The sequence below is a fragment of the Peromyscus leucopus genome, chromosome 10, assembly GCF_004664715.2.
Source record: "Peromyscus leucopus breed LL Stock chromosome 10, UCI_PerLeu_2.1, whole genome shotgun sequence".
In the NCBI taxonomy this organism is placed as follows: domain Eukaryota; kingdom Metazoa; phylum Chordata; class Mammalia; order Rodentia; family Cricetidae; genus Peromyscus; species Peromyscus leucopus.
This window is the reverse complement of record NC_051071.1, coordinates 6,030,992-6,053,783: the sequence shown is the minus strand read 5'-3', so window position 1 is coordinate 6,053,783 and position 22,792 is coordinate 6,030,992. Positions and strand designations below refer to the sequence as shown.

General features: G+C 39.8%; 1 protein-coding gene across 2 annotated transcripts in view; it reads left to right on the top strand.

The window, feature by feature from the left end:
* Efemp1 (EGF containing fibulin extracellular matrix protein 1) overlaps nucleotides 1-2,037 on the top strand; it is a 64,381-nt gene extending 62,344 nt beyond the window's left edge. For both annotated transcript variants that reach the window (XM_028891514.2, XM_028891517.2), the window contains exon 11: nucleotides 1,444-2,037. In XM_028891514.2, coding sequence (XP_028747347.1) covers nucleotides 1,444-1,605 — 162 coding nt within the window. In that variant the 3' untranslated portion in view covers nucleotides 1,606-2,037. The remainder of the gene's footprint in view (nucleotides 1-1,443) is intronic.
* Nucleotides 2,038-22,792: the final 20,755 nt, after the last annotated feature.

Sequence of the window (22,792 nt, the reverse complement as noted above, 5' to 3'; positions counted from 1 at the left end):
AACTCACAGAGATCCGCCTGCCTCTGCCTCCCGAGTGCTGGGATTAAAGGCGTGCGCCACCACCGCCCAGCAATAGCTAAACTTTAATTCATGCTTCTATCCTTTGTATCCAGATTCATTTGTTACTGCCCCCCCATGCCCATGCATCTCCTTCCACCCTCCAATGTGCACTCCGTGTGCAGTTCTAAACATGTTACTTTGCAGAACGTCTCTTGCTCCATGGTGAGTCTAAGGCAGGTTCTCAACCTTCCTAATGCTGTGACACTTAACACAGTTTCTCATGTTGTAGAGACCCCAGCCATAAAATTATTTTTGTTGCTACTTCATATCTGTAATTTTGCTACTGTTATGAATTATAATGCAATTATCTACTTTTTCTGATGGTCTTAGGTGACTCCTGTGAAAGGGTCAATTGACCCCAGTAGGTCTCAACCCACATATTGAAAACCCCTGCTCTAAGGCATTTGAAAGCCTTACCTCAGTGTTTCAGGAATATGTATATATACCTTTGCATTCATACTTTTTATACCCAGACAGCCTAACATTTGTCATGTTCTATTTAAATTAACTGCTCTGTTTGTTTGTTTGTTTGTTAGTTTGTTTGTTTGTTTGCGACAGGGTCTCTATGCAGCCCTGGATGTACTGGAACTCATTTATGTAGACTAGAATGTTCTTGAACTTTGCCTGCCTCTGCCTCTGGGACTCAAGGCGTGTGCCACCATGCCTGGTTATTTATATAACATAACTTCACTAGAATGTAAACAGTTTCTATTGCTGTGAAGAGACACAATGACCATGGCAACTCTTATAAAGGAAAACACTTAATTGGGTGGTTTACATTTTAGAGGTTCAGTCCATTATCATCATGGTGGGACTTGGTGGCATGCTGGCAGACATGGTGCTGGAGAAGGAGCTGAGAGTTTTACACCTCGATATGCAAGCAACAAGAAGTGAACTGTCTCCACCGGGCATAGCTTGAAGATAGGAGACCTCAAACCTCATCCCTACAGAGACACCTATTCCACAAAGCCACACCTCCTAACAGTGCCACTCTCTATGGGCTTAGTGGAGCCAATTACATTCAAACAATCACACAAAAGCACAATGTTAAGGAAAAATGATAACTTTCATTACCAGTTCCAAGATTATCAAATTCTTATATGAACTCTTTAGAAAGGCTAGAACTCTTCAACTCATGAGTAGAGAAATGTGAAATGTTAACACATGTTAATAAGAAATGTAGGAAAATAAGAGTTTTAAAAGCAAACCCTTACCCTGGAGTCAATGCAGATGAGGGGTTAAGGTTGGAAGCAGGCAGGGACCACACTGTGCTTCTCTAGCCTATCATTTCCCTGATTATCACAGGAGGTATGCCAACAAAAATATAAACTCTAACCCTGAGGAAAAATCATTCTCTCCACCCCTCTTTTCTTGTTATTTTAGCAAACAAGCCCTGTGAGTGCAATGCTTGTGCTTGTGAAGTCACTATCGGGACCAAGAGAATACATCGTGGACCTGGAAATGCTGACAGTCAGTAGCATAGGGACCTTCCGCACGAGCTCCGTGTTACGACTGACAATAATAGTGGGGCCATTTTCATTTTAGCTTTTTATAGATTCCACCATAGGCATTTAAATAAGCCAAAGAATATTGTTACACTAAAGCACTGTTTTATTTATAGATATATCTAGTACATCTATATCCAGACAGTTACACTATGGTAGGAAGTGGGCATTTAATCTGTAAGATTCAAAGTTTATCTTTATCACTGAGTGTAAATTAGACATTAATCCACCAAACATTCTTCTTGAAGGGAGCTAAGCATATATTATTTGAAACTTGGATTCTTTCCTATAAAAACGGGACCAAGGAATGATATTGTTCTGTGGTGTGTAGAGAAATATACATTTGCACAGACCATCTCATGAGGATTGGCCATCTTAACACCAAGAGCAAGGAGGAGGGGTTTTTTTTTAACTGCTTTGTAAGAAAAAGGAAAAAAAGTCAATAAAGATATATTTCTTTAGAAAATGAGAATCTACCATGTTTGTGTTGGTCTGTATTTTAATGATCAGTTTAGAGGTACTGTTTATTGTTTAGCAGTAAATTATTACTGGGCAATATAGTAGTTTCTATCAGACTCTTAAACTTTATCATAAATTTCACCCACAATTCCAAGTGAATCACATATCTCTTCAAAAATTATCCTTTTGAGAGGTCTATGAGAAATAGTAAAGAAAATAGCTTTTTGCAAAACCATGTTAGAATTCTCCAAAGAAGCAAGTACATATAATAGAATCCCTGAAGCAAGAAAGGCACCCAAGGTTCAGAGAGAAATGGAGAAAAAGTATTTTCCTGGAGACGTTCCTTTTTCTAAGCTTAACTTCTAACAAGCCTCTCATTTGTCAGTAAGATTCTAATCCAGGCACTCGCACTCATGGGGGGAGAAATGGTGACTCTTCACCTTTAGGATTAACATTAGCCTTCCTGCTCAACTCTATGAAAAAGGTTCATGTCTTGTTTGTGTAAAATAACGCTCGTCTTTGATGTATCATATTTTTAACTAAAAATAAATATTCTTCTAGAAGATTACCCAGTTTTCAAAAGTTCTTTAATGTGGCCAGTAACAGCTGATATAATTTTTATAAATTGAGAAAAATCACTTATAGCTGCCAGAGCAAGAACAATCTTATATTTTACATGCATATAAATAATAAAGTAGGCAATGAAGACACACAAAGATTATTAAAATCATGCCACAAAAAAAATTGGTTTCAGATGATTTCAAAGAACAAATGAATGACCCTGTCACAAGTAACCTCACTGCTGAAAACAAATGTCCTTCAGAGTTGACTAAATGTGCAAGAATTATCAAAGAGAGAATTCACCAGGGAACAAAATACCAACTCCTTGTGTGTAAGGAGTTGGGGTAGGTTTCACGCACTTCAGGATACAGAAACACAGAGAGTGGAAGATCCTGCTGAGCAGCCACAGGACTGCTGAACTGTGAACACAGCCCTCTCACCTGCTACATAAGAGTCTACAGTCCACATAAATTAGAGATTGGCATAAACTTTTCCAATCCATATTTTCCCTCCTATGCACAAAGCCCTCAAGTCAGATCTTAATACAAAAACACTTAAGGAAATGAGAACCTACCATATTTGTGTTGGTCTTTAATGATCAGTCTTAAGGCAGATGTTGATTGTGAAGCATTAAATCACTACTGTAAAGCATACTAGTGTCTAAAGGACTCTCTAAAAGTTTGCCACAGATTTCGTCCAAAGCTTAAGATATTTTCCAAGATTTTTTCATCTTAAAAAGACAGGCTTGAGCCAGGCAGTGGTGGCACACGCCTTTAATCCCATCACTCGGGAGGCAGAGGCAGGCGGATCTCTGTGAGTTTGAGGCCAGCCTGGGCTACCAAGTGAGCTCCAGGAAAGGCGCAAAGCTACGCAGAGAAAGCCTGTCTCGAAAAACCAAAAAAAGAAAAAGACAGGCTTGTCTCTAGCTCTCCAGGACACTGCAGAAGTAATGGGGATCTATAGAATATTCATGCATAAATGCTGGCCTTCCAGCCCCACTTCAAACACTGCATATGTTATCTGGATCAACAGAAGCCATTAGCTGCCAAAAAGATGATTTCCCTTTTAGTACAAAGCCTGCTCCAACCCACAAATCATAGACATATTGAAAGACTGACACACTGCAGTCCCACTGAGGCTATTCCTTTCTTTAAATTGTGGTAAATGCACACGACACATGATACACTGTTTTAGTGTGTGCAGTTTTGAAGTACACACTTCAGTGCATACAGCACATTCACCAAGCTATGCGACTATCACCACTCTCTAGATCCATAACATTTTATTCACTAAAAAAATAAACCCATTATAGTCACTCCCAGTGCCACTTGCCCCAAGCTCTTGTAAGAGCTACTTCTGCCTTTTTCTCTGTGTCCCAGCATGGGTGTGTGGGTCCATGGAAAGAAGACCCAGAGGCAACAGAAGAGTGAATATAGTCTTTCATGGCTGCAGGGGCATCCAGCCTCAAAGGACTAAAGCATTTCCCCTTCACCTAGGGCAGTTTTATTTCCATTTCAGTTCAGCCAATTAATTTCCATATGCTCAAAACAACCTGAAAGGAGCTCCCAACAATACAATGCCACGTGCAAATTCCTCGATTTCTCAGGTACCACAGGTTTTCCCCAGGTTTCCTGAACCAAGTTTTGCATAAACCTTTGTATCCTTGGGAGACTCTGAGACAAGATTCACGTGAAGGGCAACAAGGGAAACAAAAGGTGTCTGCTAAACAAAAGATGGATTAGGGCTAGGTGCTACTCTCTGGAGCCAGGCCAGGTACAGCTCAGCAGGAATGCCACCACATGTCTTGATTTGTCAATTCTGACATTTCCAATAAATAGAAACATATATATGTGGACTTTTGTGTCTGGCTTCCTTCACTCAGCATGTTTCAGAATTAACTGGCAGGCATTTATATTCAATTCTCACACTACAGTTTATATTTGTAATTCATTCCCTTTGTGTCCATTGCATAGATACATATTTTATCAATTATTCATCAATTCATCAGCTATTAGACATCACTTGATATATTATTTCTGCCTGCAATTCTTCTCATCATACATTTTTAACAAGAAACTGATTATTTACCCACCCATTTCAGAGCCAAAATTAACCCATTTTCAGCTAAATTTTGCCTAGGGAAGATTATCCAGTAAATATTTTTTTTTTTTAATTCACAAGGACAAAGGCTTTCAAAGAACTTGGGGAGCTAACACATGAGTTTCTTTTTAGGCACAACAATCCTCAGCACCCATAAAAATCATATGCTCTCCTTGATTGTAGTTTGAAAATTCAAAGTCAGTAATGACTCGATTAACCCAGGCAGTAAACAAATCCCTGCTTTGTTCTCCAACTGTATGGGTGTATCCTTCTGTCCTTAAAAGTCATTGATCTTAAGCAGTTCCCACAGGTGGGAACTACAGCAGTGATTCACTGTCAAAGTTATAATTAGGTTTTTTTCTATTGGCACACGTTCATTGAGAATTTCTACTGTAGTTCCATTCAGCACTGGTCAGTAGAAGGCAGAAGAACCAGGATTCTAAGAGACTTGAGCAATTCCCATAGCTTCTTGGTGCTTCAGTTACTTTATCTATAAAATGAGAAGGTTGAAACAAGGTATTTTTCCAACTTTAAACCCCTTTTAATTCCCACCCAATGGATGCGTTGAGAGCTCCCTCAAAGTACCTGGGTGCTCTGTGACTGTGGCCATTGTTGAGAAGTACTGGACATCTGTGGAAGAAAATGGTTACTGTCGAAGAATAGTGGGTTTATCTTCTGAGGACATGAAAATAATACAGTTCAGCTATGAATTTTTAAAATTTACAATATAAAATGCATTTGTACATATTAACTCTTAAATAATGTTCCTTTAGAGGATTGGAGGGACAGTGTACAAGGAAATCAGAGGATAATACATGGCTGTCTGTCCTTCCACCTTGTGGGTACTGGGGATTGAGTTTAAGTCATCAGGCTTGTAGCAAGCAAGCACCTACCCACTGAGATGTCTCACCCATTTCTCTCCACTGCTACTAACTGAAACAGTATTACTCAGTGAATGTCATTTTATCTCGCTTTACACACAAAGGAGCCAGTTACATGTTCCCATGACACAATGTACTTCCACAGAAATATCTGTGTTTTTCCCCAGTGAGTCTCAGAAGTGAGAACTGACCCATTCTAAAGCTCATAGCCTGGCTGAGACTTTCATGGTTTCTGAATGGATGGATGGTCTGACAGTGTCAAGAAAGGACCAGTGATTAAGTCCTCTCAGTTGCCAAATCCCCTTCCCAAGCAGCTTGACAACATGCAACTTCCATTCCAAAAATAACAACAACAACAAAAAAATCCTCTCCTGTCACATACCCTTCTTTTTAAGTAATCAAAGGACTCATGAACTTATATCTGATTTTGTTGAGTCCTCTGGCTTCTAAGACTTGCTCAAGGCTATAATACGTTAAGCAAGATACCTGAACTTAAGAGTTTTCCATAGCCATACTCTAAATCTTAACATCACCAGGCAAACCTTTTCCTCCCAAGCTCCTTCCTAGACAGTCCACTCTGCATCATTGGCCAACCTTGCTACTTACATGATCTGTTGTCTCAGCCTCTGTCACACAGTCAAGCTGAAATCAGACATATTCAAAATGGAGAGTTATGTACTTTCTCAAGCTGTAGCAAATTTGTTTTCTTTAACTCCAAAAAGATAGAAGTGCTTTACATAAAATTACCTTAACACATTGAAATGCAAGGAGTAATCACATAGAGTTGATTCTACATGAAAGGACAGCAATTTCCTAAAGAAATGGAAGTGTGTTTGTAAAGGTTGGAATGGAATACTCTGCACGTGGGAACTCTTAGATGCAGAGTAGAGAAGATGGGCTAGGTTTAATGCTCTGCTGGCCAAGGAATTGGATGAAAAGGTTTTCAGAGCCCATACCACCACAAGAATCAGAGTAATGGAAGGATTAATACCAAGAATACTGACATTCATAAGTTACTACTGAGGGAGGAAATATGTACAATAAACATCACAGAAAGGCTTGCTCCTTTAGAGGCCTGGAGAAGGACATCACGGTGAACATTTCAACCATCAGTGATGCCTTTAACTCCTTTCAAGATGTGTTTGAATAAAAAAGAGAAAGGAAGAAAAGAAAAAAAAAAAAAAAGCCTGGGTAAAGGTCCTTGTTACCAAGTGTGAAGACTTAATTCAATACCAAGGACTCACAAGATGAAAGCAAAGAATTGACTGTGATAAATTGGCCTCTGACCTATACACATACACAACACACACACACACACACACACACACACACACACACACACACACCAGATACATAAATAGTCTAATTTTTTAATTTAAAGAAAATATTTAGCAATAATTATTTCAAAATATCAATTCTAAGAGGTCAGACACTACTAGTTCATGTGTTTCCTCACTCTATGAGAGAAATGCTCTAATGAATTTAAATGATGTACTAGAAAAAAAATGCTTAATTACTAAGGCCATTGAACATCATCCATCATCCAATGGGTTTATTGTTTTGGAAGTTGCTTCACAAATCAGCATATTGTTGTCTTCATGAATTTGAGCAATTGTATATGTTTTAAAGAGCTCTATGTGCTTCTAACTTTCTAATGCTCCTTCTAAAATATAGAAGAGCTGATGGTCTGCTCACATGTTATGTATAAGCAGGCCACGAGGGACAGAGCCCACCATTAACATGTTGAATTATTTTTAACACTCATACTTCTGTGCCAAATTACCATCCCTGAATGATGGCAAGTGTCCATGTCCTCAGCTGGGGGGTGCACCTGCAAACTTCAAACCCAAACTGTGACACATCTGCTTCTAAAAAGGCCAATCTTGTTTCATCTGGCCCGCAGACTGAAATATCAAGACTGCTGAACAGAACAAGGCAGAAAGTGAGCTGCCTCTTCTATGAAGTCAGTGCAGAGGTCTGGTTAAGCCATTTATATTGTAAGCACATGTGCATGTTAACACAGCACAGACTCTCTTAATAAGCCAGAATTGGAATTTAAATGCAAGGGAATTTTAAAGACCCAAATGTGATACTCAATTCTTTTCTAAAAATCTTCCCATAGAAATGCAGTTTCTGAAGGATCAGCATTATGTACAAATGTATGCATACAATATGAATAAATGATTTAGTGAGTATATATGTGCCTCCAAATTATTTCCTTTAAAAACTAAACTCCGTGCTTTTGTATTTTAACATTTAGACTATGTTTCATGTCGTAAACTACTTGCTTAAGCCAGTTGTCTCAGTTTGCACTATCATAAGCATATCCCGACAAGAACTACAGGCATGGAGGTGGTTTGAGAGACTGTCTCTGACAGCACGTGAGGAAGGAAGGAAGGAAATGAACCAAAGAAGAGAGATCTCTTGAGCCAATGAGGATACACCATGTGGACAACTGGAGTTCAGTTTTGGAATGTACCCCTGCTAAAATCCTGGGAAACTCACACCACAAGTGTTCCATGAGAGACCAAACAGACGGGGGCATCACCTACCAGTGTACATGCACAAACATGAGTGATCACTCTGACACTGGAAATATTCCTCTGGCAGACGTGAAAGACTCCTTCATATGGAGCACTACCAGAAAGCTACAAACTGCTGTGAGGTATTGCTTTTATACACTGATTTAATAAAACATTGATTGACCAATAGACAGACAGGAAGTATAGGTGGGGCGAGCAGAGAGGAGAATTCTGGGAAGAGGAAGAGCTGAGTCAGGAGTCACCAGCCAGACACAGAGGAAGCAAGGCAGAACTGAGAAAAGGTACCAAGCCACGTGGCTAAACATAGATAAGAATTACAGGTTAATTTAAGTGTAACAGCTAGTCAGTAATAAGCCTGAGCTAATGGTCAAGCAGTTATAATTAATATAAGCTTCTGAGTGATTATTTTATAAGTGGGCCACAGGACTGTGGGGGCCTGGTAGGAACAGAGAAACTTTTGGCTACAACAAACTTCTATCCTAGCTCCCAGAAAACTTACATGGTATAGATGTGGGGTGGGACACTGACATCTGTTCAAGGTCAGTTTCAGTCCAGATCACCGTGGCAACCAAAGTCTGTGTCACTCCTTGGCATGGTACCTTTGTGTCACAGAAATCCACCCCGACCCTTTACTTTTCATCCTCCCATCTTTTTTTTTTTTTTTTTTTTTTTGTCTTTCTCTTCTAAATTTCTCTCCTTCACAATGGTCAACTAGCAAATTAGGCACCATCATGCTCACAATTTAGGCCTGAATTAGGCGGAAAGACACCTAGCAGAAAGTGTCGTGTTGCATGGTTAACATAACATCTATCTTACCTTGACTTCGTTCTTAACCAGACTGTGGAGTGTTATATCAATTGGGGTGCTCTTTGAGGTCAACTTCAGGGAAGCTAACAAAGCTGAACTATCAAGAGCCCTTCCACATGCCAGCCCTGGGAAGGACCCTTGGAAGGACACTAGCTATGTGTTCACCTGGTCACATAACACACTGCAGCTGACTTGTAGGGCAGCACCTTCATTTTAGGTTCCCTGTCACATTTCCTCTCATGTCACATGGCACTGGCACTGTTCACAAGCAGGTTTTGGACACAGTTAAGGCAGGAAGGAACATGCAGTTTGGTTTTAGCAGGGAGCATTTATATAATCAACAGTCACTACAGTATATACTAAATATGCTCCTGTCTGGGTACAAATAGTTCCTAGATTATTTATACCACCCTTTGTAGAAGAAAGGAGGGAGGAAGAGGAGAGGGAAGGGACACAGAGAAGGGAGAGGAGAGGAATAAGAGTTTGTCAGCCAGAACCTGGAAACAACCTAGATGCCCATCAACGGAAGAATGGATGAAAAAAATATGGTACATATACACAATGGAGTACTACTCAGCAGAGAAAAACAATGAAAGCATGAAATTTGCAGGCAAATGGATGGAACTAGAAAAAATCATCCTGAGTGAGGTAACCCAAACCCAGAAAGACAGTCATGGTATGTACTCACTCATAAGTGGATTCTAGATATAAAATAAAGAACAATCAGACCACAACCCATAGAACCATGGAGACTATATATATAGCATGGAGGTTCCTAGGACGACTGTGGCTTATAATAAATTTCGGTTTTACTCAATTATTGAAAAAAAAAATAGCCAAATGAATGGAAACACATGAACTATGAACCAAAGGCTGAGGGGCCCCCAGCTGGATCAGGCCCTCTGAATAGGTGAGACAGTTGATTGGCTTGATCAGTTTGGGAGGCAACTAGGCAGTGGGACCAAGTCCTATGCTCATTGCATGAGTTGGCTGTTTGAAACCTGGGTCTTATGCAGGGACGCTTGGCTCGGTCTGGGAGGAGGGGACTGGACCTGCCTGGACTGAGTCTACCAGGTTGATTGCAGTCCTCGGGGGAGGATTTGCCCTAGAGGAGGTGGGAAAGGGGTATGTGCTGGGGGTAAGGGGAGGGGGTGGGAGGGGGGAGAATAGGGGAACCTGTGGCTGATATGTAGAACTGAATGGTATCGTAAAATAAAATAAATAAAATTTAAAAAAAAAAAAGAGTTTGTCAGAGCCAAAAGCTAGTCCATGGAAAATTCTTCTAGTCACTAGAGATATGAAGTGGTAAGCAGAAGATTTTATCCTTAATGCACAGTCATGATATACTTTATGTTATATACACAATTATTAATGTGCCATACCGTGAAAATATTTTTCATATTCCTATAAGATCCCTAGAAACTGATCTGACAATGAGAAATGAATTGCACCTTAAAAAAATCTTCAGATAATACCAAAAGCCAAAGTTCACTGAAGGAAGAAATGAATTTTTTTTTTTTTTTTTTTTTTTTTTGGTTTTAGGTTGTTTGTTTGAGACAAGGTTTCTCTGTGTAACAGCCCTAGCTGTCCTGGAACTAACTCTGTAGACCAGGCTGACCTCAAATTCACAGAGATCCATCCACCTGCCTTTGCCTCCCAAGTGCTGGGATTAAAGGCATGTACCACCACCACCCAGCAAAATGAATATTTAAAAAGAAGCAGTGACTAGATTCTTGAGTTAATCAATAGTAAAAGTTGATGGAGTGGCCAAAGAGAATAAATCAAAGGGAAAAGTGCTTGCTACACAAACGTTCAGACCTAAGTTCAATTCTCAACACCCATGTAAAAAGTGGTGTGTGTTTGTAATCCCAGCCCTGGGGAGGCAGAGAGAAGTTATCTGGAATTTGCTGGCTAGCCAGTCTAGTCAAAGTGGTGAGCCCCAGGTTGCCACAAAAGACCCTACCTCAAAGAACAAGGTAGATAGCTCTTGAGGAATAACACTCAAGGTTGACTTTTGGCCTCCAGATACACACACACACACACACACACACACACACACACACACACACACACGCGCGCGCGCGCGCTATAGAGGAATGAGTCATGTAAACAAGACTATGAACAATTTTAAAAATATAGCATGACTGCACATTAGAAAACTGTTTCTGCTCCAACCCATATGTTAGCAAAACTGAACAGTAGCACAATACAAGAACTGGCAGCTCACTACTGACCAACCTCGCCGTTTCAAAGAGTGTCATATGAATTCCTGTGCAGGAAATTTATCATGGTCTGAACTCACAGAACTGACAAGATAGAAATTTGACAGAGGTATCTTAAATTAGGCAGTAAAAAAAATTGCATGACTAGTAATAACTATTAATGAAGATAAAGAAACTTCTTTAACTATTAATTTAAGAAAATCTCAACCATATAAGAAGCAAGATTTGAATATCTTGCTATTCTCCCTATAAAAATGATGTGAAACCCTGTGCAGATAAAACTGTATGGAAACATGCTACAAGAAAATGGTCAGCAATTAGCTAGTGGGTAAGGAGGTATTTTTGCAGATTTTATTAATTTTGCTATATTTGTCAGTTTTTAAAACTTGTAATTTCTCTTATCATTTTAAGTAAAAATTTACTCACTTCTAATTTTGTGCACCTTTTACATTCATTTCCTCATAATGAGCTCAAAATATGTTCAGTTTGCTCAAAACTTGAATGCATCCCTGGTAACAACAGCACAAATCTGTCCTCCTGTCATATAAATGGTACTTTTGTAGAAGCTATAAAATAACACTTTCTTGGTCCATTTTGTTATTTCTGAAACAAAATACCTAATGTTGGACACTTTACAATGAAAAGAGATCTCTTAAACCAGTGGTTCTCAGCCTGTGACCCTTTCATATAGTTCCTCATGTTGTTATGAACACCCAACCATGAAATTACTTTGTTGCTACTTCATAACTGTAATTTTGCTACTATTATGAATGATAATGGAAATCTCTGTGTTTTCCAGTGTCTTAGGTGACCCCTGAGAAAGGGTTGTTTGACACCCAAAGGAGTTGTGACTCAAAGGTTGAGAATCACTGTCTTAAAACTCATAATTTTGGATGCTAAAAATCTAAGTTAGATAGACTCATCTTTTCAGTGTCTGGTGATGGCTGTGGAATAATCCTCTTGTACACTGTAAAGAGTTGTCACTTGAATTGGTTTAATAAAACTCTGGTTGGCTGGTAACTGGGCAGGAAATTAGAGGGAAAGCAAAAATGAGAATACTGGGAAGAAGAAGGGCAGAATCAAGGAGTCTCCAGCCAGATGCAGAGGAAGCAAGATGAGAATGTCGACTGAGAAAAGGTACCAAGTCACCTGGCTAAACATAGATAAGAAGTTTGGGTTAATTTAAGTGGAAGAGCTAGTTAGCAATAAGCCTGAACTACCAGATGAGCATTTATAAGTAATATTAGGCCTTGGAATCAATTATTTAAAAAGTACCTGCTGGGTATTTGGGAACAGGCAGGCAGGAGAGAAACTTCCACCTACATGTGTTACTTAAACATTTGGCAAGACTTTCTACATAAAACCTGAGAAAGCTTTAAAAAGTTATTCTAAACACACAAAAAGAGAGTCAAACACAGTTTCTTGGTAATGTCTTTTCTCAGGTAGGTTCTGTTTGCAGGCAGCCAGCAGGGGAGTGGCTCCTTTCAGAGAAGGCTTCCTGACTCAGAGTTAGGGGCAAAAACTGTGTGGCTCTTTTAAGAGGCCCTGACACCAAACACTTAAATGGAGATGCAGATGTCACATTACTCAGTGGCAGCATGGACCCAAAAACTTCTCAGAGCTGAAACAGTAAACATGGCTTTCAGAGCTGGAGGTAAATGCAAGTCTACCATGAGACTAGCTTCTCAAGTAACAAAGGATTGGGGCAGAGCTGCCTCTTTAGTCCTAGCTACGCCCACTTAGCAACTTAAATACTCATGTGGTCAGAAAAAGATAGAGATATGCAGCAAAGACAGATTCTAAAACAAACAAACAAAACAAAACAAAAAACCTCTAAACTGGTTACAGTGTGCTTAAAAATCTATGCAGGCTTAGGAGAGTAAAGAGAAGGTATAGACAGTCACAAAAAAGAAATGTATAGTTTTAAAATAATAAAGTAAAGTCCTTTAAAAGGAAGTAACATAAAAAAGCCATGTAAAGATGGAAAATACACAGGGAGTCTGGACACTGTATGTTATTGTGTTGTCTTTGAACTGTTTGAGAGCTGAGGGAGGAGCAACAGCTGCTGAGAGACATTTGATTGTAAATGTTGCTGGATTAATCCAACCTATATATTATGAAAATGCCTTGATTTCAAAATTTCAGTCGACAGATATGTTACTTTGGATGAGAAGTTATGCTTTTATTTCCACAGGAAATAAGAGGCTGTGGATTCATTCTGTGTTAAAAAAAAAAATCAGATTTGATCAAGGAAGACCCCCTGAAAAATCTCCAATGAGAACAGATGGCCCAGATAATCAAATGTTTCAGATTGCCTCTGTTGCAGTTTCCTCCAAGTTCTGCATCCAGAAAGACTTCAAGGTTGTTGGCTGAGATGATCCAGCTCATAGACTACTCCAGTCAGGACTTGACCATAATCCTAAATTTTCTCAGGGTCCCATAAAAAAACAGCACCTCCAATCAGTGGGAAGTGGCATAGAAATCTCTGCCCACACACACCCCCAAATGGATTATGGATGTTTGTCTTTGTTTAGGGGCTTTGGTTACAAATTATTATTGGTCATAGTCAATCTCTTTCTAAAGAAGAAAGGGAGATATGATATAGAAATGATGGGGAAAGGGGTAGATTATTAAATCTACTTCAATCCAAAAAAACAACTGTTAATCTTACATATTTTATATCAGTATGGATTTTAGTTTATTGATATAAATTTAAAGTTAATTTTGTTATACTGTTTGTATATTTCTATGTAGTTGGAGTTTTCTCCAGTCCCGCTCAGATCCACAGCCACTCAGACCCAAATAAACACACAGACAATTATATTATTTGAACTGTTTGGCCTAATGGCTCAGGCTTCTTGCTATCTAGTTCTTAAATCTTAAATTAACCCATTTCTATTAATCTATAAGTTGCCATGTGGCTCGTGGCTCACCAGTATCTTAACATCTGTTTCTCATGGTGGTGGCTGGCAGCAACTCTCGACTCAGCCTTCCACTTCCCAGAATTCTCCTCTCTCCTTAGCCCACCTATACTATACTTCCTGCCTGACTACTGGCCAATCAGTGTTTTATTTATCAATCAGTCAGAGCAACACATTCACAGCATACAGAACATCCCACAACATTTCTACTCTTGTTTAGGGTAATATGTTTATGCAGCTCATTTAAAAATGTAATATATAATTAAGAAAATTGGGTTAGTAGTCATCTATAATAGCAAACCTATAGTCATGTTAGGTATGTTTTTAAGGTCATAAGAGATATGTTTCAAATAGATAGGCAATCTTCAAACACTTTAAAGACCTACAGAATATGGCATTTAAAATATTTTAAGAACTTAGACTTTTCTTGATAGTGAGACATGTCTGCTCCTGGCAGCACCAATTATTTCAACGAAGATGATAGGAATCGAAGAAACTCCATATGGAGTTAGGTTTTTTTTATGGCAAAAGCTAGCCATATGGGCAAAGAAAGTGCCCTGGCCTTGACTGCTGACAGTATGCTATACAAATTGGACAAGCAGGACACAAAATAAAGTGACTACAGAACTTTGCCAAGACAATGGGGGACAGTCCTTCAAAAATCCTGCTTCACAGATAACTCTGTCAGATATGCTAGGCCTGTAGGCTGAAGATGGATGCCTCAACATTACAAAGGAACTTTGGGTGACTGTCCAGGCAGCCTGATGTTCTTGCCATTAGGTAATATTACATCCTTCTGGGGTCTTGGATGGAATTGAAGATTAGATAGTTATAGTTATAGTTTTCTTTAGGTATAATAAAAGATAAGTTAGATACAAAATTTTAGACTTACCAAGGTAATTAATTATTTTCAATTCTGCCAAATGCAAATAGATTATATAGTGTTACTGTAATTCTTACTTAATAACTGTTTTTTGTTGTATATAATCTTACTATGTTAAAGTTAAAATCTTCCTTTTTAATTAGACAAAAAGGGAGAAATGCTGTAGAATAATCCTCTTGTTCACTGTAAAGATTTGTCACTCAAATTGGTTTAATAAAACAGATTGGCCAGTAGCTGGGCAGGAAGTTAGGTGGGAAAGCCAAATTGAGAATACTGCAAAGAAGGAGGACAGAATTAAGGAGTCTCAAGCCAGATGCAGAGGAAGCAAGAGAAGAACATTGTTTTGAGAAAAGGTACCAAGCCATGTGGCTAAACATAGATAAGAATTATGGGTTAATTTAAATGTAAGAGCTAGTTAGTTATAAGCCTGAGCTACTGGCTGAGCATTTATAAGTAATATTAAGTTTCAGAGTCAATTATGTAAGAAGCACCTGCTGGGTATTTGGGAACAGGTGGCTAGGAGAGAAACTTTCACCTACAGGTGACACCATTTTGGCTATGCCCTAACATGACTCATGCACTATAAGGCATAAATGAATGCAAGAGTAATATGGAAGAGATCATATGGTCAGAGATCTATGAGATCAAGGCAGGGCCATGCTTTGCTCTCCTATAACAACCCTTCTCTCATAAACTAATTGACTTCTTCAAGATTCCATGAGGCCAAGTTCATCTCTTTATAAGGATGGTTTTTCCCAATAAGTTCCCACTAGACTTGGCTTCTTAAGGTCTCAGTACCATTTAATACCCACTATTACTCTTTATAACATTATTGTGAAGACCTTTCAATATTATTATTTTAAGAACCAAGCATCTGCATGAGTTTTGGAAAAGATTAACTACTTCTAAAACACAGACGACACTTAATTTGGGTCTTACAATATTTGAATAAGCAGGAAAGGGTACAGAAGAAGACCTTTTATTTCAGCCACACTACCTCCACCTATTACCATTATTTAATCATCTTGGTAACAATTGTAGATTTAAAGATATTCAGTTGTAACTCAAATTCACAAGTTTAAAATATATTTCAAGGTCTGGAGAGATGGATCAGAAGTTAAGAGTACTGGCTGCTCTGCCAGAGGACCCAGGTTTGATTTTCATCACCCACGTGACAGCTCACAAATGTCTGGAACTCCAGTCTTGTAAATATGATGCCCTCTTCTGGCCTCCTATACATGTACCATGCAGGCAAGTATGAGTGAGTGTGTGTGTGTGTGTGTGTGTGTGTGTGTGTGTGTGTGTGTGTGTTTCTATAAGTGGCTTCCTTGGAGTGTCAACATTCTGTTCACTTGTGTTTTACCAATGATTATCTACCTTTGTTTCTTCCTTATATCTATTAACCAGCTGTTATTGAGAAAGGAAAGACTTTAAGGATGCCTATACTCTGATTATATTCCACCTCTGGATCTTGCTTTATAGTGTTAGCATCTTTTACTGAGCAACCACCATGCATCTAGACCTGGGCTAAGTACTAAGGAAACAGAGTAAAAATGACATACAAGTTCTGCTCACAATAAACTTAAAATATGCTTATAAAATTAAAGATAATATTTTGAGTCCAACTTTTTAAAGTAGCCATCATTTCCTGAGCACATGCAACTGACAAGAACTTTCAGCTCATCATTTCACACTTCATACTGTGGGAAGGGGATGATGGGCCCTATTTTACTAGTGAAAGAGCAGTTTCAATGATTTGGTTAGGACCGAATATCAGGCACAGTAGAACCAAACTGGAAACAAGAACCAACTTAAATATTGGCCAAGACAACTGAGGGCACCTAATCCAAGGACGCAGAGAAAGCCCCTCTGTGCTCTTCAAGATGGTGGAATCTGGTTCCTTCAGGAAAGGGCTCTTTTAGCACAGGGAGGCTTACACGGGAAAGCAGAACACAAACACAGGGGAAGAAGCCCATAAACCTTGTGATTCATAACTTTCAGCCAAGGTCCTGACTCCTACCACTGACTCACGTGACAAATCTCACTCCAACCAGCTATTTATTCCCCTTTTTCTATTATTTTCTCTGTATTGCATTGACTACACAAGCAGACATCATTCCTAGTTTTTTATTTTCAAAATGTATTTCAATGTGTTGGGGGGCAGAACATAATAACCAAATAATCTCAAGAATGAAATAATTTGTAAATTACAGCTGTGGCAGGTACTAAAAGAAAGGCGTGAGATATTCACAAGCCTATATTAGAGATACATCTGCTGAAATACTCAGACCTCCCTGCCAAAGTGTCTCTTCTTAAAAATTAATAAGAATTAAGCAAATTTTGTTTTGTTTTGTTTTTTTGTTTTTTGAGACACGGTTTTTCTGTGTAGCTTTGGAGCCTGTCTTGTAACTCACTGTAATCCAGGCTCAGAGATCCAGAATTCAGAGATCCACCTGCCTCTGCCTCTTGAGTGTTGAGATTAAAAGTATATGCCACTAATGCCTGGACAGAACTAAGCACATTTTAAGGTGAATGAGTGTGTGTGTGTGTGTGTGTGTGTGTGTGTGTGTGTGTGTGTGTTTAAATTGCTTAGGTTTGGCACATTTTCTTCTGCTGAGTGAGAACTTATACAATTAACTATGAGGAAATCTATAGGCATTCTAGGGCCATTTACCTTAGCAGAAGTAACTGTTCACACAGCACCAGTTACATATTCTCCCTAGTTCTAAATCTAGGCCATGGCAAAACAACCACAGGGGACTGATAGCACTCGCTTCTTGTTCCAAGAAACTAAACAATAAAATGAACTAGAAATATTAGTCCCTTGAGTAGTAGTTTCCATCTTTTTCCTGAGAGGTATTTCAAAAACTCTACGATGAAATTACAGGAAAAAGCATAACACAAGCAGTGCCATGGCCGTTCACGACACAGCAGTCCATGACCACTTTGGAGGAGGGCAAACTAGATGTCTGCTCCAAGTGACCAGCAAAGCTGTGTTGTTGATTTTGCCTCTCAGCAGTCTGAGCGCCAGTTAGAAGATCCTGTTTTCAAGTCAATGAAGTCGTATCTAGACACTTTCTTATTCTACAAGTGTTCAGAGGTAGGTGGCACAAGTTTCCATGACAAATTAAAGCAAATGATGCATAAGTAAAAAAACAGCAAACGATGTGGCACAAAGCTAGTTAGCTCTGCCAGATGTTGCAGTAGCAGAGGAAACCCTGCAAATCAAACACAATGGCCTGTTAGTGTCCCAATAACTTCAGCCGTCGAGTTATTTGGTGTGGAAGCAGTTCAGGTCTTGGATCCTGACAGTTTTATAGACCATGGTCAAGCTTTTCAGCAATGTTTGGGGCAGCTGTGACTAGCAGCTAGATTATACACAATGACTTTCCACTTGTAGATACACAATATTTACTTTTCAGAGAGAGCCAGTAAACTGTCTGACCAATTAGGCCACAGACTCTTTGGGTCTCATGAAAGCTAAGAAAAGACTGGATGTAAAATCCTCAGTACACCTTCAGGCTGAAGTTTCCTCTAATGTGTCTTTCATATAAGCCCTGGGAAAAATTGCCAATGACCAGTAGTCCTCATCACAGACACAAAGAAAAGCAGTCCGTGCCTCTAAGTGGAGAGATCAGCTGTGTGGGGTTATGAAGACCTACACACTGGCAATCCATGGAACATCCTTTAGAAACAGAGACAGAATTGTACCGAAAGCCTCCTAAATTCCCATAGTCTCCTTGTCACTTAGCCTATCATCCAAGTTCATCCACAATCAATATCTCAACTTTTCAAAGCAGTATTTCCTTAAATGAATCTCTAATCTAGCTAACTGGTACCTGCCTCTCTGCTTCTGCTCAAACCACTGCACAGAGAATATCATCCTTCTGCCCTCTGTTTCATCTTCCCCATCCTAAACCCCAGACCTCCACTTAATACCCACTTAAACACCTCCTCTCCATGAATAACTCCGGACCACAATCATGTCCCCTTTCTCTGACTTCCTAGGATTAACTATATTTACACTCACTTGATGCTAACGATGGCATATAACCACTGTTAATTCATCCCTTAACTTCTTTTATATATGTCTTTTCTCACTCATAATTGATAACCACTAATTAACCACTTTGGCTTTATATTGCAAATTGAAAAGATCTATACATGTGTGTGTGCGTTGTCCTTCAGTTTCTAATGCCAGACTATCTTTCTTATATTCAGCCAGGTTCAAAACTATGGCCTCTCCTTCCACATGTGTCACATCCGGCCACTAGAGCTTGTGAATTCTGTCATTATTGTATCTCTTGCAGCCACCCACCTTTTCCGTCCCCACTGCCAGCATCCTTGTTTAGGCCTTGATTTCCTTGCCTGGACTGTTTCAAAAGTCTCCCACTGGCCTTCCTGAGTCTAGTTTCCCTACTTCCAATCCAATCCAAACACCCAGCTGGATTAATCTTCCTAATACAACTCTGACTCACATTACTTCTCAAAGTAAACACTCTCCACAGTATCCCATAGACTATCAAATAAAGTATAAACGGCTCATTCTGGCATAAACTAGGCCCAAGGTAGTGAGTGCTGTGATATGTCACCCATCCTCCTCCCCCTCACATCAGGATATTTATTCTCCTAGATGTCAGCAATTCTGGCTACTGACAGGTCACAGTTGAATCCCTTTCCAGAAATTTCCTTTGGCAATAGCAGCTGTTTGTCTCAAGTTCTATCCCCTCCCAGGAGGCAGCCCACAAGCAATGCTGACTATGAGAATGCAAAGACTGAATCCCTTGCCTCAATCTAGAACAACTTTGTAGTGCTCTGTCAGCTTCACACTGAAGGTCCTTTTCCAACTTCATTTTAGCTCAACTTTTCCTCTACCCTATCTTACTTCCTTCATTCTTTCAGTTATTAATCCCAAAGGAATTTCCCAACAAAGACCATATACTGGAATCTCCATCTCAGAATATGTATCCAGGAGCTACAATATAAGACACACAATTCTTTCATAGAATTCATTTTTATTTTTCATGTAGCCTATGCTCTAGTCAAACTGGGTGACCTACCATTCCTTGGGGACACTCACACACCACCACTATTTGTTCACCTATAATAGAACCTTGCTGGTTGTCTAACAAGAATTTTTCAAAGACTTGTCTAACAGGATATAAATGAGTAAGTGGCCAGTAAAATACAATATAAGCAGTTGCTATGGTTCAGATGTAGTTGGAGTGTCTGCTAAAGATTCCTGCACTGGAAGCTGGTTTCCTAATGTGGCAGCATAAAGTAGTGAAACCTGTAGGAGGTGTGGCTTGGTGTAGGGTGGGCAGGTCACTAGCGATAAACAGCTTCCTGCGGGGCACCAGTTAGTTAGTACACACAGAGTGGCTCACTGGTTTTAATGGTCTGGATTCTTCCCAGTCTCTGTTATCTTGTATTTCTGTGTGATATGTCCTTCTCAGCCCCATTCCCACCATGATATCACCTCCTTACTGTGTCAAAGACTAGGGCCTCATTATAAGCTGACATGACAGAGTCATGTGGTCTTGAATTTTCAGCCTCCAAAACTTTCAAGTTAAATACAATAAACTTAGTCTTTATAAGCATCCAACTGCAGGTGTTTTGTTACAGCAACAGAAAATGAACTAATGCAGCACTAATTTCCCAGCTGAGATCACAGCACAAACATAGAAGAGTATGCTAGACAGGGAAGGACATGACCAGTTCTGAAAATAGGAAAACTCATCTACAAGAACATTCCAGAATGACTGAAGGACAAGGGTCTTGAGAAGTGGTAACAGAAGAAGAGGCATGAGAAATCATCCAGGCCACAAGAAGAAAGGCAATCCTTATAGATGGACATTTAGAGCAAGGGAAATGCCACATGGCTTGAAGGAAAAAACATGAAAATAAATTTGCACTTTAGGAAAAACCTTCTAGGTATTGTACAGAGGAAAAAAAATAGCTGAAGTTTGAAAAAAGATGTAGTCATCCAAGCAAGAAAAATATAATGGAACTGACCCAAAGAAACCCATTTCCTCTGTGAAGGCTAATGAAAAGAAAAAAAAATCAACATGACTCCAGGTTACTGATGTCTTTCTGGAATAATTAGCTGGATATAGAAAACTGAGAAAGATAGAGATGTAGGAAGAAAGATAATAATTCAATTTTAGTTGGATATGCTAAACTAGGGAACAGCAGGTAGACATGGAGGACTGAATGTGAGAAGAGAAGCCTAACAGGAGACACAGATCTGAAGTATCATCAGCAGATATATGGTCATAGAGAACTGGAGGTGAGATTCCAAAACGCCACCAGGAAAGCAGAAGGAATCCCAGCAGAAAATGGGGCCCAGGAAGCCAACAGTCTCAAATATTCCTCAGGCCAAGTTAAGTAAGACCCAAAAAATATATCCACTGGTTAGAAACAGCCTTGTGCTACTGCTCCAACTACCCCACCCCCACCTGAGCACCACCCAGCCAATCTGGAATGTTCTTTCCCACAATTAGAAACAATCCCACCTCTCAAGGCTGAATTCTAATTACCTCACATTTGCCTGCCGGCTTACCAAACATGTCACAGGTTACCTCTCTTACCAACTGAGATTTTGAGGGTTAAGTCTTTTGGCACTCTGTTAGCTCATTAGAAAGTGGGAACTATAGTTCCAGAAAAGAAACTAAGTTTGTGTGTGGTTGAAGGGAGAGAGGTGTCATGAAAGAAGAGAACCAAAGAGTGGAAAGTGCTTATGAGAGCTATCTGAGGGGTTGGCATAGTGCTGGCCATGTCAGCCAGAGTAGAAACATGCCTACTTCACAGATGTAAATGTGATGTGTGACGTGACGGTGACAAGACCTCTCTGCCTTCTCACTGTGTTTTAATTTAGTGGCCCAGTTTAATGTTACCACTGGAGCAAAACATCTCCCTCTTCCAAAGCCAGGCTGACCTCACTGACTCCAAAAGGGAGGCCCTGAATAGCCTGTGATAAGCATAGTCGTCTTCTGCTTTTTATTTGCCTGAGTGTAAACATCTAAAGAGGGAAGCCTGTTTGAATAGGCACAACTGCCAGCTTCACTTACCCTCTCCTATTTAATGAGCCTGTTTTGTTTTATGGGTGCTTCAAACAAGCTGACAGGGAAGAGGCGGCCGGCTGCACACAGCCAACATGAAGCAACTTGCTGAGCTCTCAGTGTGAGGTCGGAGGCTCGCTCTGCTTCACCCCCTCAGACCTGCTTTTCCATGACTCCCTTTTCAAACACAGATCAAAACCCAAACCGGTAGAGGAGAATTCTTGCTCTTCCAGAGTGTCAACAGAAGAGATTGTTTCAAGGCGGCTTGAAGGAGACACAGTTGCCAACATAAAAACAATGCACACGGTGGTCATGTGGTAGTTTTCAGAGACATTCAACTCAGAGCTTCAAACTCTGGCTTCCCAGCTGTGTGAGCAGAGTCACTCGGCCCTTCCTCCACTCTTGCCTCAGCCACATTCCTCGTGAGGCTTCAAGACTTCTTGACATTTCCAACACTGGCAAATATTTACTCAGTGCCCAGCATAGCATTTTGAATATGGCTGGTCGTTAACAGTGGTAATGCTCAACATCGGTAACAAATATGCCTTTAAGTTACAGCTTTTCTCAGTTGTGGGAGATGGGGTGGTGAAAATCAGTATTAACCCAGACAGAAATTCCCAGCAGCTTGAATCTGAAATATGTTGCCTGAAGGAACATCAGGTCAGTAAGAAGTGAGCAAATACCCATTAGCAGTAAGCCATTCTCCCTGTGGCCTCTGTACTCAGCACCTCTCGTCATTTCAGCACTGCTCCCACATTAATACTGCTTATAACACCACATACTTCCCTC